Below are 17,517 nucleotides of genomic sequence, written 5' to 3'. Positions count from 1 at the left end.
AAATGCTAAGAATAGAATGGGAACTTTGCCACATATTGTCTCCTTAAATAGCCAGCCTTTTCCACGACTCCACGTTCCATTCCATTATTTACATTGCTACACATAAGGGATAATGTACAGTCTGTTGTTCAAACCCAGTAAACATATACAGTCAACCAATAAACCCTGCCAATTCAGAGGGGTCTTGTGTCACCCTTAAAGGGTTTATTTTCTGACAATGACCAGCCGGCTGGTTGTTATCCTATTATTTCACGGGTACTTACTACAAAAAATGTATATGAAAAAGTGTATGATGATCATAACATACACTACCATTTAAAAGTTTTACCATTTTAAATATGCAACCCTGGACCACAAAACCTTAAGTAACCTTAACTATACCCGTCTTAAGTAGGACGGGTATATTTGTAGTAATAGCCAACAATACATTATATGGGTCAAACTATCCAAAAATATCAATATTAGCCAAAAATGATTAGGATATTAAGTAAAAATGTTCCATGAAGATATTTTGTACATTTCGCCTACTGTAAATATATCAAAACATAATTTTTGATTAGTAATATGCATTGCTAAGAACTTCATTTAAACAACTTTGAAGGCGACTTTCTCAGTATTTAGATTTTTCGCACCCTCAGATTGCAGATTTTCAAATAGTTGTATCTCAACCAAGTATTGTTCTTTCTTAACAAACCATACATTCATGGAAAGCTTATTTATTTAGATGATATACATCTTAATTTCCAAAAATTGACCATTGGTTTTGTGGTCCATAACTATTTTCTATTTTAATATAATATTTCACAATGTTGATGTTTTAATTTATCAAATAAATCCAGCCTTGGTGAGCATAAGACTTCTTTCATTAAAAATTGACAGACAATCTTTTAAATAGTAGTGTATATATTATTATTTTTATTTGCAAACTTTCTCTTTTCCAGCTCTTTTGTGTCTCATACTGGTTCCCTTTCTATTTAATCACTTTAAATATATTGATTACAAAATCAGAATCTTGTATGGATAAAGTTTGTTTGGTAAATGTCTACATACCGGGTTTGATGCTTGTTTTACCAGCAGCTGACTGGTGATTTTTTTTGTTCGTTTTGCCCATAGCAATAGATATGGCTGTGTAATTCTATTCCTGTTCATAATCTGTTGTAATATTTTCTGTACGTCTACAGTTTAAGATGCACTAGTTATTTTTTATGTGATCACTATCTGACCCCAAAGATGATTACTGTACAAACTGTATCAAATATCTGCAGATATACAAAGCGTAGTTCATTTATCCATACAACTGATCTATCCCCAGTCTAGTCTGGCAACCTATTATTGAAAAAGCATGAAACATTGAAAAGATGCTAAATTTAGCAACCAATATGGCTTCAACAAAAACAGAACGAAAGACAATGCCAGCAGCCTCCCAAGCTTTGCCCATACAAATCATGCTCATTTCTGGGCTCAAATTATTCCCTCTATTACTCTATATAAAGGAGCTCAGATTATTGCTTCCACATTTAGAAAAACTATATCGGTACAGATATAGCATGTCAAATGCCTTAAACCTGATAAGTGGTAAGGAAAAAAGGTTGTCATAATTTGCATCCATTTAAAAGTTAGTGTTCAAAAAATAGTGTTCATTCTAAATAAAATATATACCACTATTTTGTTCCAACAGTTATTGATTCATTCTGATAATGTAAATAAATAAAAAAACACTACCAGTCAAAAGTTTTTGAACAGTAAGATTTTTAAATCTCTTCTGCTCACCAAGCCTGCATTTATTTGATCCAAAGTACAGCAAAAAAAAAAAAAGTATGTTAAAATATGCTTTTCTATGTAAAATAACAGTTTTCTATTTAAATATATTTTAAAATGTAATTTACTATTTATTCCTGTGATTTCAAAGCATTTTAGCATTATTAGTCCAGTCACATGATCCTTCAGAAATCATTCTAATATTCCGATTTGCTTTAAAAAAGTATTATTATTGTTGTTGATGAAAACAGCTGAGTAGAATTTTTTTCTGATTTTTTTTTTTTTTTTTTTTTTTTTGAATAGAAAGAACAGCATTCATCTGAAAAAGAAATCTTTTGTAACATGAAAAATGTCTGTATCATCACTTCTGATCAATTTAAAGCATCCTTGCTAAACAAAAGTATTAATTTCTATAATTTCTTTAAAAAATGTATGTTGACTCCAAGGTTTTGAATGGTATAGTGTATAATATTACAAAAGCTGTTAGAAAATCTTTGGATCTTTCTATTTATCAAAGAATCCTAAAAAATGATTGATTTAAATACTGACAATAATGATGATAATAATAAAAATGTTTCTTGAACAGCAAATCAGAATGATCCAAAGGATCATGTGACACTGAAGAATATATTCAAATAGAAAGCATTTATTTGACAATATTACTGCTTTTGCTGTATGTTGGATCAAATAAATGCAGGCTTGGTGAGCAGAAGAGAATTCTTTAAAAAAATCTTACTGTTAAAAAACTTTTGACTGGTAGTGTATAGTATTATACTTTGTATGTTATACTTTCAGAATTGTTTTTTTTAGAATTATTTAAATAATAATATATTATCTTATATAATTACATACAATTACATAAAAATATATACAATAAGCATACATTTTTTATTTCAGTTTTAGTTATGAAAATTGTTGCTGTGTTAACTGTTAACTTGTTAATTACTTAATTTTTTATATAGTATATATAAAGATATAATAAATGAGTAAAGTCAAAAATTCACAAAAACATGCAATAATTCTGCAGTTTGTACAAAAAAAACATCCCACATTAAATAAATTAAAAAGCAAGTAGGATGAATCATCACTGACCATAGCCAATCACAAACACCTCCTCCCAGTATCCCTATGCCACAAGCAGTGTAAGTGTCAGCACACACACACACACACACACACACACACACACACACACACACACAAACAATCCGTTACTCCAGTCCACAGGAACTCAGTGCCCTGCTAATGCGAGGTCATCCATTTCCTCTCCCCTGGATTTTAATAAAACTATCTAATTGATATCTTTTCGCCATCCCTGATCACTAAAAGGCTTGCCCCTAAAGAGGGTTTCTATTATTTCTTTACGTTTCGAGCATTGTGGTTTCTGAGCATTGTGGTTTCTGAACAGAGCTGTGAGACCTGTGGTTATTTACTCTGGCTGTTAGTAGAAATGATCTTGCATAATGTCTTTACATAATTCATATTCATATTATGCAGCAGGTAGTGTCATGTTATAATTGGAACTGCAGGGCTGTACAGTAGATACACACAAAGTGTAATCTGCGGCGAAATATTTCCTCGTCAGGCAGTCATAACTGTAATATATACCCTCACAAATTTAAATAACTAAACTACTAAAGAGGGTAAAACCTGTCATGACAGAAACTGTTCCTGCTTGACATGCCATAAAGAAGCCAGCCATATGAATAGCCGGCGAGTGTAGCCCTGGAGATGTGAATTGAGTTTGGTGCCAGTTATACATCAGACGATCCAACTGAATGACTCAGAGGGATCTTCCAGTCACTTGTAAATCACAAGGCGCATCTGATGTGTTCTTGAGTGACCTCGAAAAGCCAAAACATGTAGGGAAGTGTATCACAGAGCGACTAGCGTCCCTACCTTAACATACAGCTGCTGGAACTCATCCAGGTTGAGTCGGCCACTGGGGCAATCCTTCAGGAAGCCTTTGTACCACTGTTTGAGTTCATGTTCATTAAATTCTGTGTTCTTCACCAGGTCCTCCATTACCTCAGGGGTCAGCTTGCTGTTCTGTTTCCCCATGGTGTCTGCAAGGCACAGAAATCAAAATAGCTATGATCTCACATTGCCCGAAGCTGTAGTTCATTTTAACTGCATAAACTGTATAAAGGTTGTTCAACAAAACTGAGGCCATTTGTATCTCTACTATACAACCATACTATACTACCATTCAAAAAGTTGGGTATGGAAAGATTTTTCATTTCGTATGCTCACCAAGGCTGCATATATATGGTCAAAATACAGTAAAAATAGTATTTTAATTTAAAGTAGCTCATTTCCAGAGCAAAAAATGACATATATTGTACTCACCCCCTTGTCATCAAAGATGTTCATGTCTTCCTTTCTTCAGTCGTAAAGAAATTATGTTTTTTGAGGAAAACATTTCAGGATTTCTCTCCATATAGTTGACTTCTATGGTGCCCCTGAGTTTGAACTTCCAAAATGCAGTTTAAATTTAGGTTCAAACGGCTCTAAATGATGCCAGTCGCGGAAGAAGGGTCTTATCTAGCGAAACGATTAGGTATTTTCTAATAGAAAGTGTGTGTTCCGGTTAATGACAGTTAGGGTATGTCGAAAAACTCCCATCTCATTTTTTTCCTCCATCTTCAAAATCGTCCTACATCGCTGTTTTAACTTGTTTTAAAAAGGGCATTTGACCATCTTTGGATGTTCACTTTGTAAACACTGGGTCGGTACTTCTGCAGCGATGCAGGACAATTTTGAAGTTGGAGGAAAAAAATTAGACATACCCTTTTTGACATACCCTCAGTGTCATTAACCGGGATACACAAATTATTTTAGAAAATAACCGATCATTTCACTAGATAAGACCCTTCTTCATTGGCTGGGATCAATTAGAGCCCTTTAAAGCTGCATTTAAACTGCATTTTGGAAGTTCAAACTTGTGGGCACCATTGAAGTCCATTATATAGAGAGAAATCCTGAAATGTTTTCCTCAAAAATCATAATTTCTTTACGACTGAAGAAAGAAAGACATGAACAGCTTGGATGACAAGGGGGTGAGTACATTATCTGTACATTTTTGTTCTGGAAGTGAACTACTCCTTTAAAACAGCTTTCCAATTTAATATATTTTAAAATGTAAATTATTTCTGTAATGGCAATTACTTCAGTCTTCAGTGCCACATGATTCTTCAGAAATCGTTCTAATATGCTGATTTGGTGCTCAAAAAACATTTCATATTATTATCAATTGTGCTGCTTAATATCTTTGTGGAAACTGTGATACATGTTTTTCAGGATTCTTAAATATATAATTTTCAAGAGCAGTATTTTGAAAAACTATGCTTTTACTATCACCTTTCATCAATTTAATCCATCCTTACTGAATAAAGTAGACATTTGTGACCCTGAACCACAAAACCACAAAGTCTTAAGTAGCACAGGTATATTTGCAGCAATAGCCAACAATACACTGTATGGGTCAAAATTATTGATTTTTCTTTAATGCCAAAAATCATTAGGATATTAAGTAAAGATCATGTTCCATGAAGATCTTTTGTAAATTTTCGATGCAAATATATCAAAACATAATTTTTAATTAGTAATATGCACTGTAGACGTACTTTATTTGGACCAATTTAAAGGTGATTTTCGAAATATTTCGATTTTTTTGCACCCTCAGTCAGATTCCAAATTTTTTTTTAACAGTCGTATCTCTGCCAAATATTTTCCTATCCTAAAAAACCATAAATCAATGGAAAGCTTATAAATCTGTATAAATCTCAATTTTAAAAAGAAAATAATGACTGGTTTTGTGTTTCAGGGTCACATTTCTCTCAAAAAACAAGACAAAGCAAAATTACTAACCCAAAACTTTTGAATGGTATAGTATTAATACAAACATTTTTGTATTTGCAAACCCACACAGAATGTTTAAAATCATACAAAATTCAAATATAACCCATAAAAAGGAACATGTTTCAAAGAATGGAACATACAGGTCCTTCTAAAAAAATTAGCATATTGTGATAAAGTTCATTATTTTCTGTAATGTACTGATAAACATTAGACTTTCATATATTTTAGATTCATTACACACAACTGAATCTCAAAAAAATTAGCATATTTCATCCGACCAATAAAAGAAAAGTGTTTTTAATACAAAAAAAGTCAACCTTCAAATAATTATGTTCAGTTATGCACTCAATACTTGGTCGGGAATCCTTTTGCAGAAATGACTGCTTCAATGCGGCGTGGCATGGAGGCAATCAGCCTGTGGCACTGCTGAGGTGTTATGGAGGCCCAGGATGCTTCGATAGCGGCCTTAAGCTCATCCAGAGTTTTGGGTCTTTTGCCTCTCAACTTTCTCTTCACAATATCCCACAGATTCTCTATGGGGTTCAGGTCAGGAGAGTTGGCAGGCCAATTGAGCACAGTAATACCATGGTCAGTAAACCATTTACCAGTGGTTTTGGCACTGTGAGCAGGTGCCAGGTCGTGCTGAAACATGAAATCTTCATCTCCATAAAGCTTTTCAGCAGATGGAAGCATGAAGTTCTCCAAAATCTCCTGATAGCTAGCTGCATTGACCCTGCCCTTGATAAAACACAGTGGACCAACACCAGCAGCTGACATGGCACCCCAGACCATCACTGACTGTGGGTACTTGACACTGGACTTCAGGCATTTTGGCATTTCCCTCTCCCCAGTCTTCCTCCAGACTCTGGCACCTTGATTTCCGAATGACATGCAAAATTTGCTTTCATCCGAAAAAAGTACTTTGGACCACTGAGCAACAGTCCAGTGCTGCTTCTCTGTAGCCCAGGTCAGGCGCTTCTGCCGCTGTTTCTGGTTCAAAAGTGGCTTGACCTGGGGAATGCGGCACCTGTAGCCCATTTCCTGCACACGCCTGTACACGGTGGCTCTGGATGTTTCTACTCCAGACTCAGTCCACTGCTTCCGCAGGTCCCCCAAAGTCTGGAATCGGTCCTTCTCCACAATCTTCCTCAGGGTCCGGTCACCTCTTCTCGTTGTGCAGCGTTTTCTACCACACTTTTTCCTTCCCACAGACTTCCCACTGAGGTGCCTTGATACAGCACTCTGGGAACAGCCTATTCGTTCAGAAATTTCTTTCTGTGTCTTACCCTCTTGCTTGAGGGTGTCAATGATGGCCTTCTGGACAGCAGTCAGGTCGGCAGTCTTACCCATGATTGCGGTTTTGAGTAATGAACCAGGCTGGGAGTTTTTAAAAGCCTCAGGAATCTTTTGCAGGTGTTTAGAGTTAATTAGTTGATTCAGATGATTAGGTTAATAGCTCGTTTAGAGAACCTTTTCATGATATGCTAATTTTTTGAGATAGGAATTTTGGGTTTTCATGAGCTGTATGCCAAAATCATCAATATTAAAACAATAAAAGGCTTGAACTACTTCAGTTGTGTGTAATGAATCTAAAATATATGAAAGTCTAATGTTTATCAGTACATTACAGAAAATAATGAACTTTATCACAAAATGCTAATTTTTTGAGAAGGACCTGTACATTTGTTTAAATAAGTGCCAGCTCAAGAAGGCATCCTTCTATAGTATGTATCCAAGATTTCTTCTTTATCTTAAAGGGAGAGTTCACCCAAAAATAAAAATCCTGTTTATAATTACTCACCCTCATGTCATTCCAAACCCTTTTGTTCACCTTCGGAACACATATTAAGAAATTTTTGATGAAATCTAAGAGCTTTCTTCATAGACAGCAATGCAACTACCACTTTCAAGGCCCAGAAAGGTAGTAAGGACATTGTTAAAACAGTCCATGTGACATCAGTGGTTCAACCGTAATTTTATGAAGCTACGAGAATACTTTTTGTGCACAAAGAAAACGAAAATAACAACTTCATTCAACACTTTTTGCCCTTCTGTGTTGTGCTGCTGTCTATGCAGGGTCAGAAAGCTCTCGGATTTCATCAAAAATATCTTAATTTGTGTTGTGAGGACAAACGAAGGTCTTACAGGTTTGGAAAGAAAAACAATTTTAAATTAAAATTTTTGGGTGAACTATCTCTTTAAACATCCTATGGAGTATATATATGCTGTCACACTACTATACAAATTTAACTGAATAAGAGAAAATGGGATATTAATTAATTTTGTTTAAGCGCACAAATACTAATATTGTCACGTATCTGGTCTATCCTGTCATTATGAACTCTTGCACCACACATCATGGACTTCATTTCCCACAAGCCACTGCACCAATCACTGCACACAGCTGCTCCTCGTTTTCCACTGAACTGATTGCTGCAAACACCTGGTTCACATTTTCCCACATGCATTTAAGCCACAGACACGCACACTTCCGGCGCAAAGTCTTATCGTTCCATATGGTCGTAATTCTAAGCGTTTTTCTCTGTGTTGGATTATCTGTGTATGACTCTGGACTGTGTACCCCGTTGACGATTCCTGCTTCCTGCCATTGCGACCATTCCCTGTCTATCGAACTGTTTCCCGGATTACCTACGTTGTTCCTGTTTTCTGGTGATTATTCTGGCCTGTTGACGATTCTAATAAATGCTGCAAATGGATCCGCACGTCTCTGACTCTCTCTGTGACAGAAGACTTCGCCAAACCAGGATCCAGCGGCTTTGTTTCACCTCCAGCATCACAATATGGACCCGCATGAGTCTGTAAGCAAGATGGCCTCCCTTCTAGAGTCTCTTGACAAGATGACCTCCCTTCTAGACTCTGTTCGCAAAATGGCTGCCCTTCCAGAGTCTGCTCTCAAGATGGGCCCCCTTCCACAGCCATGGCACAAGATGGCTACCATCAAATCAGTGACTGCGCCGCCAGAGCGCCCTCCAGTGACCGCTCGCTCAGAGCCTGCTCTTCCAGAGTCTCCGCTGGAGACGCCCAGCCCTCCTGAATCTCCGCTGGGGTCGTCCAGTTCTCCAGAGCCCGCTTCACAAGAGCGTCGTCCAGAGCCCGCTTCACAAGAGCGTTGTCCAGAGCCCGCTTCACAAGAGCGTCGTCCAGAGCCCGCTTCACAAGAGCGTCGTCCAGAGCCCGCTCCTCAAGACAGCCTTCCAGAGACTCCGCTGGTTCAGCCCAGCCTTCCAGAGCCTCCGCTGGTTCAGCCCAGCCTTCCAGAGACTCCGCTGGTTCAGCCCAGCCTTCCAGAGCCTCCGCTGGTTCCGCCCAGCCTTCCAGAGACTCCGCTGGTTCCGCCCAGCCTTCCAGAGACTCCGCTGGTTCCGCCCAGTCTTCCAGAGACTCCGCTGGTTCAGCCCAGCCTTCCAGAGACTCCGCTGGTTCCGCCCAGTCTTCCAGAGACTCCGCTGGTTCAGCCCAGCCTTCCAGAGACTCCGTTGGTTCCGCCCAGCCTTCCAGAGCCTCCGCTGGTTCCGCCCAGCCTTCCAGAGACTCCGCTGGTTCCGCCCAGCCTTCCAGAGACTCCGCTGGTTCCGCCCAGCCTTCCAGAGACTCCGCTGGTTCCGCCCAGCCTTCCAGAGACTCCGCTGGTTCAGCCCTGCCTTCCAGAGACTCCGCTGGTTCAGCCCTGCCTTCCAGAGACTCCGCTGGTTCCATCCAGTCGTCCTGAGATTCCTGTCTGCCCGGTTCTGGTCACGGAGCTCATGCATGGACTGTTCCCACCCACCCTCCCTGCTGCTCCAGTTCCGCCACCTCTGTCTCCTGACAGTCCCTCTGCTCACCCACATCCCACCTTCGGTGCAGAGGACTTGCCGTGGGACTGCCAGTCTCCATCGGTGTCCAGACTGAAGGACCCCTCACCATCACCTCCAGTCTCAGAGTCCTGGACTCCACCTCGGCCCTCCGACCCTGCGGCTCCACCCCGGCTCTGTGCTCCCTCGTCTCCGTTGTCGGCCGTCGGCCCACCAGCTCCTCCGGGCTCCAGCGTCTCTCCGGCTCCGCCCCGGTCAGTCGTCGCCCCACCTTCGCCTCTGGACTCTACTCCTCCAGCTGCGCCTCGTCATTCCGTCCTGCCGGCTCTGTGGACCTCCTCCCTCCCGTGGGCACAGCCTCGATCCTCTGTCACTCCGGCTCCGCTGCGTACCTCCGGACCTCCATCTCCGCCGGGGTCGCCAGAGCCTTGGGTTCCGCCTTGGCCCTCCGGATCCTCTGTGTCGCCCAGGACCATCGACTCTCCGGTTCCGCCTCGGGCTCCACCGGCTCCACCTCCGTCGGTCGGCCCCATGCAGGAGCCAACCCTTCCTCCGCCATGGCTTCTCCCTCCGTCGGCTCAGCCTCAGTTCGTGGTCCCAGTACCCCTACATGGACCTGGCCCTCCATCCCTCCCCCTGTTCCGCCTCCGCTCCACCACCCTCCAGGTTGTATAAGGTGGTTAGAGCGTCTGGAAGCCGCTCCTTGGGGAGGGGCTCTGTCACGTATCTGGTCTATCCTGTCATTATGAACTCTTGCACCACACATCATGGACTTCATTTCCCACAAGCCACTGCACCAATCACTGCACACAGCTGCTCCTCGTTTTCCACTGAACTGATTGCTGCAAACACCTGGTTCACATTTTCCCACATGCATTTAAGCCACAGACACGCACACTTCCGGCGCGAAGTCTTATCGTTCCATATGGTCGTAATTCTAAGCGTTTTTCTCTGTGTTGGATTATCTGTGTATGACTCTGGACTGTGTACCCCGTTGACGATTCCTGCTTCCTGCCATTGCGACCATTCCCTGTCTATCGAACTGTTTCCCGGATTACCTACGTTGTTCCTGTTTTCTGGTGATTATTCTGGCCTGTTGACGATTCTAATAAATGCTGCAAATGGATCCGCACGTCTCTGACTCTCTCTGTGACAAATATACTAAAGGTACAATGCAAGCAGGAATACTCATTTCATAATTAATATAATGGCCAAAATAAAACTAAGCAAGCCATGCAGTAGAATAAATATGATGGCTTAAGTGAGTCATTGTGGATTATATCATTTCATAATGCCTGATTACATTTAAAGGAGGCTTAGATCACACCAAAACACTGAGACCACCAATGAAGCTTCTGATGCAGTGCCTCCATCATTTTCGTTAGCACGAAGCTGTTCCTGCTCTAGGCGCCTAGAGAATGTTCCAGAATAGACAGAGTCAGTAAATAATATCTCAGTAGACATGAGAGCATCCTCATAAGAAATCCCCTACTTCAGCCTATAATTATTATTACAAATTTATCCGTCCCTTTGGAGGACGAGCGGTGTTTTATCCTGCCCACATGCTTATAAGAGCGGCCCCCAACACTTTTCCCCCTAGATGGCTGTCACACACTGTGTGTGTGTTACTGTCAGGGAAATGGGTTAATTAAACAAAGCATCATTCGCATAATTACCAAAAGGTCATCACATCCTAAGCTTCAACAACGTGACATTTATATTTTTTTGCAAATTGAAAAAGCCTGTCCTACTGTTACATTAATAAAGGATACAATGAAAGCAGAGACAGAGAGAAAAAAAAGACGCAAAGCATGGCAGCAGTGCTGTGGATGAAATGCTGAGTAATTCTGATGCTTTTTAATTTCTTCCCCGCTACTAAATCAGAGACGAGCTCTCATCACACTCATAGAGACTCACGTAAACACTCGATGAGAACATTGCGCTTCAAAGTTCATTACAATTAATTTTCAGTCTGAGACTGACAAACGAGCAGCGATGTTGACGATAATGAGTACTAATTTAGTTTCCCACACAACAGCATTTTATTTTCAAGCAAAAGACATGTCTTGACTGTTCTCTAAAGACACGGATGCAGAAAATACTATTAAACAAGCATTTACACATTTTATACATGATGTAAATGAGGCCAACAAGCCCAGATTGTGAGCCGGTGAGTTTTTAAAGGCAGGAGCACAACACGTCTTGATCTGCAGACTGCATTGGAGCCCCGTGTCCTTGGGGAATACCTCTCTTTATGAGGGATCCACCCATGAGAAAAAAGCACAGCATAGCACATTTAGAGTGCTAAAAACAGCTGCCCTGGAACTGACTATGAATCAGCGATAATGTATCGCCGTATAGCTCGTTCCCATTCTGTGAGTGTGATTTATGATGCCAAACTAATTAGATGATCAGCATCGTTTCTAATTGAATCCTCATCCAGCTGATCCCTCTATTGCCAAAGATTTACATGATTTCTGTCAAGACACAAAATTAAAGGTTCAAATGATGCAATAATTGGTCAAGGATTGGTGAAAAGTTTTGTTCTTTCATTTTAAAGATTTACAATATTTCTACCAATTGCAAATGGAATAGTTTACTCTTGAATTAAAATTCAATAATCATTAACTGATTTACTTTCTTCTGAAATGTAGTTGTCATATGGCATTTTTTCCCCTTTTTGGAGTTTTACAGCCCCTGGTCGCCATTGATTTTTACTGTATAGAAAAGAGCAGGTCAAGCCGGTTTTCTTTTGGTGGAAAATGTTCATTCTTGGATGAGTAGGTTCTCTGAAAGGATAGTTCACCCAAAATAGAAACTTCTGTCTTCGTTTTTGCACCTTCAAGTTGTTCCAAACCTGTATAACTGTCTCTCTTGTCTATGGAACAATCAAGATACACTACCAGTCAAAAACTTTTAAATACTAAGATTTTTAATGTTTTAAAAGTAGTATCTTCTGCTCACCAAGCCTGCATTTATTTGATCCAAAGTACAGCAAAAAAATATATAAATATATTTAAAATATAATTTATTCCTGTGATGTGAAAGCTGAATTTTTAGCATCATTATTCCAGTCACATAATCGTTCAGAAATCATTCTAGTATTCTGATTTTCTGCTCAAAAAACATTTATTATTAATATTACATTAAAAACAGCTGAGTAGAATTGTTTTCAGGTTTCTTTGATGATAGAAAGTTCAGAAAAACAGCATTTATCTGAAATAGAAATCTTTTGTAACATTGTAAATGTCTTTTTCATCACGTTTGATCAGTTTAAAGCATCCTTGCTAAATAAAAGTAATAATTTATACAATTTCTTTTTCAGAAAACTGACTCTAAGCATTTGAATAGTATAGTATATGTTATAAAAGATTTTTATTTCAGACAAAATCTTTAGATATTTCTATTCATCAAAGAATCCTGGAAAAAAATGTACTCAACTGTAATAAATGTTTTTTGAACAGCAAAGCAGCTACTGTAATTAGAGTGATTTCTGAAAAATCTTGTGACACTAAAGACAGGAGTAATTATGCTGAAAATGTAGCTTTGTTCACAGGAATAAATTACATTTTAAAATATATTCAAATAGAAAGCAGTTATTTTAAATAGTAAAAATATTTCACAATATAAATGCGTTTGCTGAATTTGGGATTAAATGAATGCAGGCTTGTTGAGCAAAAGATAATTCTTTCAAAAAACATAAAAAATCTTACTGTTCAAAAACTTTTGCTTGGTAGCGTATTTGGAGATATTTTTTATGTTTTTCATTATAAAATGCAGCTGAATTGTAACCTAAATTGTTTCTCCAAAATAGCTTCTTTCGTGGTCCAAAGTGGCATAGTGCTGGGCGATATACCGGTAAACCGGTTTGAATTACCCTGTTAACTGCACACACTTCTGACTAATTGTTGGAAAACTTTTGGAACTATTAATAACACACAACTAATTCTTTAACTGGGTAAATAAACCAACTATAAACATCCATTAACAGAAGCCAGAGACAGTGAAGACAAGCACAAAGAGGAGAAAATACTGTAGCAGGCAGAACACTACTGTTGTGAAATGTGTGAAATACAGGAATAAATTTGTAAATACTGAACTGGGGGTGAGGGTTTTTTATATGAATGTATCTCTGAGGGGAATTTAGTTTAGATGGTATTCTCCTTTCATCTTACCTCTGTATAATGCATATTAATGTAGATTTTAAAGTGCTGCGCTGCTTTGTTTACAGTGGTAACCAAAGAAACACTGTATTGCTGCTGTTCCATAAGCGCCACCTGCTGTCAGAAAAGTCTGTCTACTTTTTGTTTCATTCAGATGTTTTATGTAGCATAATATCACAACGCTAAGGTCAGACCATTGTGTTTTTGCTTTAAACTGCTCATGCTATAGACCATTTTCTTGTTTGCAAACAGTGATGATGTTTTTTGTGTGCGAGCCTATCTGGTGGCAGAAAATGACAGTTTTTAAGTAGCAGTCTATGGAAGCTGTGGAATTAAAGAATAACAAAAAGGTAAATTTGAGTTTATATTACAAAATTCTGGCTTTATTCTTGCAATTCTGAGATTATATCTCACAATTCTGATAAGAAAAATCAACTCGTCATTCTCAGCTCAAAATCATGAATTTATATCCCATGCTTTTTTTCGAGTTGAGTAAAATCGAGTTATAAAATCCTAACTAGGAGATACAAACTTGCATCTGCAAGAAAAATAGTCAGAATTGTGAGATAAAACAGGAAAATGTTATGTAAAATGTTATAGGTTTAAACAGTATTTCATGCTATAACTGTAGTAACCCTATGAACTGCATATGTGAATGTTATGTAGAAAAATTGTTTAAATCAAATTTATATTTTAAAAGTGGAGTAATCAAAGGAGGTTTCATCCATAGTCTGTCAGTTTAAATGTCTGTGTTTAGCTTTAAATGGCATATTTGATGAAAGTATTCATTACAAATAAATGCATTTTAATTCTGACATCCAAAGGATACATTTTATCTCTTATTCCATGGATTTTACCCATTTCCCTCCACTTGTTACCAGTGTTTTTCTGGACCACAAATATGTGTGCAGCCACAAATGACGTAACTATGACGTATACTCCAAATCGGTCTATATGTAGGATGTTTGTTTGGATCGTGATTAAAACGCAGTGGTTCTGCAACTGTTTCATGCATTCTGATTAATATAAAGGCACAGTCAGGGCAAAACTGTGATAAACTGTTAAATGCCAGAATCCTAGGAAAATACAGTAATACAGATTTTCGTTCAAACCACTCCGTACTAGGTTTAAAACAACACAAAGGTGAGCAAATGCTGACAGAACAATCATTCTTGGGTAAATTATCCCTTTAAATTTAAGCGCCCATCTAAGCTTGCCAAATTTAAGATTACTTTCCGTAAACTCTCAAGACTGCAAATGCAATACTAATTTCCATTTCCTACTGTTACATTTTTTTAAAAGCACTCCAGCGTGAGAATCTGTTGTCTCAGGGTTGTGGAAATTGCCTTTGCTGCAGTGCCAATCATTTAGGATTTAATTTGTCCAGTATAAATAATAATAAGATTCAAAAATGAGAAATTGCTACTTGTTGCATCATTCTAAACAAAAAAGATGTAGATGGTATTAAGAAGTGTAAGATTGAACAATTCATGAAGCACTGACCTACTGATACTGTTGAAAAGAATTGGTCACTGCAGGCTATAAAAGGAGCCGAAGAGCCTGTCTACCTAAAAAGCAATAGTCCACTCCATTTTCCATTTAGGCTGCATCAGTGCTATTTCTGCTGCAACAGGAGACCAGAGAGAATACTCTGTCCCCTGTGACTATACCGCGCAGGTTGAATCGATCTCTTAAAATGATTTTGCCTTTTCACGCGACACTGCTGTAATGCAGATAGATTAAACTGATCTTTGGCGTACAAGCAGTGGCTCATCCAAAGTAGGTGGAACACACACCATATTCTGATCTGCTGTGTGTATATGTTGAGCTCATCTTATGTTTGTACCAGGAAAAAATGCTGTGTTATGATCAACACAACAATGCCGTGTTATGTTGCACAAGCATTCTTGTCATCTAAGAACTGACTAGCAGGCGTTATGATGACTGTGCAAACTGAGCTCTGTCCAGAGATCAAAAGGCGTTTTAAACCCTGAGTCGACTCATCACAACAGCGTTCCCATCCACACAAGCCTGACAGATTATGTCACATGTGAATTTAGCCAGCCAAGTGATTTAGCACATCCAGCTTATTCAGACAGTCACATTACATAACGAACATTTAGTTTATTTCATTATTTTACAGTGTGACCTTGAGAGTGTGAGATTGTAGGTAATTGATTACAGCTTAATATTTAACTACGACTCTATCATCCTTGTACGTTATGCATAGATCCTGCAGTGTATAAGAAGCTGGATTTGCAGTGAGAATAGTCGGTTAAGAAAATAATTAAAAAATCTAAACTAGAGATATAAAACAAGTAATCTAGCTGAAAATTCATAATCATAATTGTAAGAAAATTAAGTCATGTTAGTGGGAATTTTTCTATAGGATTCCATCAAAACACAAAACAAAAGATATTTTAGAACAAACAGTAGAACTATGATTATCAAAAGCATAAACTGCCCCTGTAGGACATTATCAGGATTTCAAACTCCTTTTTCAGTTTTCTTTAACCGTCCAGAAGCAAAATAAAATACAAGCAGCAAGCAGATTATGACACAATAACCAAATATGGCATAACAATCAAATAATGATTGCATTTGATTCTTAAGATTCTTTTAGAATTCTTTCAGGTTTAAAATTACAATACAATTCCAAAAAAGAATCTAATTCACGTTTAACCTTTTTTTTTTTTTTTTTGACTGCCTAAACTGTCAAAAGCAAAAATGATGCACCAACTGGTGCGAACAAATACATTTCTCACCTAGCCCTAGTATGACACACACAGTAGATAGCTACGTAAGACACACAGCTGTCTCAGACGTGTACACCTGGGGCCATTGTCAACTAATGTCCATTCATTTGACAAGGCAAGCTCACATTTTTTGACCGCAACTTTACTACTGTGTCCTCTGGTACAGCTTTGAATGTTTTTAACTCATAAAGGCATTTGTAAAATTAACAAACAGTGATGGATATATAAAAACTGCCAACAGTCTATTTGAATAATCAACATAAAATAAACTGGTTAAATTGGTCCATACCAAAGTATTGTCAAATATCATAATCATACACATTACATCCTCTGTGATGAATCAATGCATTGCAATGCTGCAGGCTGGCTAGATAAACCAGCTCAACCATCGTCTCGTCAATTCATAACGACTTTCTAAAGGTTTCTTATTTCAGCGAAAACACATAGTCATTGGGGGACTTACCGAAAAGGAGAGCCAAAAGGAGGTCTGACGATTCCTGCTTCGGGCGACTGTAAAAGGTAAACGCGATGGAAGGGCTCACTAATCGGCTGACAGCTGCGGTGAGGTTTCTTTGGGGTGAAAGGGAGAGACGCAGCGATTACTGCAGCGAGGACAGTCCACGCGCAGCGCTCGAGGTGATGTGACGCTATAGGTATACAATAGAGCTCAGCGTCGGTCTGTGTTCATCACCACCAACCTCTCTCGTGTTTTCACACTGCTCCGCGAGCTTTGCTTTGCTGTGGTGTGTGCTCTTTTGAGTGTGCGCAAATTGTGCCTTCTCGCTCTGACCGAACTCGGATAGAGCAATGATAGAATATGACATCAGCAAGTCAGCGAGATGGGAAAGTCTGTGAGATCCAAGCAATTCGCCTTTATTATTTCTAGCATTTTATTGTGTTATTATTACGTATTATTATGTATTCTTATTATTAATTAGCCGATGTGAATCGCTTAAAAAATAAAAAAAATAAAAATAAAAGAATTTCAAAGGTAAATGTCAGAGCGAAATTAGTTGTTAACAGTCCAGGCAAAAAGACTAGGCCTTATATATTTCTGAAATGTAAATGTAATTGTGATAAACAAGCACAGTATTTATTCTTGTTGGTATCGAAAACGAGCTAATGAGCGTTAGTCCACTGTTGCTATAGTTACCTTTGACTTCGCGCTTT

At 38.6% G+C, this 17,517-nt stretch overlaps 1 protein-coding gene across 1 annotated transcript in view; it reads right to left on the bottom strand.

Moving 5' to 3' along the window:
• The window catches only part of vsnl1a (visinin-like 1a), a 40,722-nt gene extending 23,593 nt beyond the window's left edge, over window positions 1-17,129 (bottom strand). Inside the window, exons 1-2 of the mRNA XM_073816868.1 lie at window positions 16,811-17,129; window positions 3,655-3,821 (exon numbers count right to left, since the gene is read on the bottom strand). Coding sequence (XP_073672969.1) covers window positions 3,655-3,816 — 162 coding nt within the window. The 5' untranslated portion in view covers window positions 3,817-3,821; window positions 16,811-17,129. The remainder of the gene's footprint in view (window positions 1-3,654; window positions 3,822-16,810) is intronic.
• Between the last annotated feature and the right edge of the window lie 388 nt (window positions 17,130-17,517).

This window comes from Garra rufa, chromosome 13 (genome assembly GCF_049309525.1).
Source record: "Garra rufa chromosome 13, GarRuf1.0, whole genome shotgun sequence".
Classification (NCBI taxonomy): domain Eukaryota; kingdom Metazoa; phylum Chordata; class Actinopteri; order Cypriniformes; family Cyprinidae; genus Garra; species Garra rufa.
This window is presented reverse-complemented; position numbering and strand designations above follow the sequence as displayed.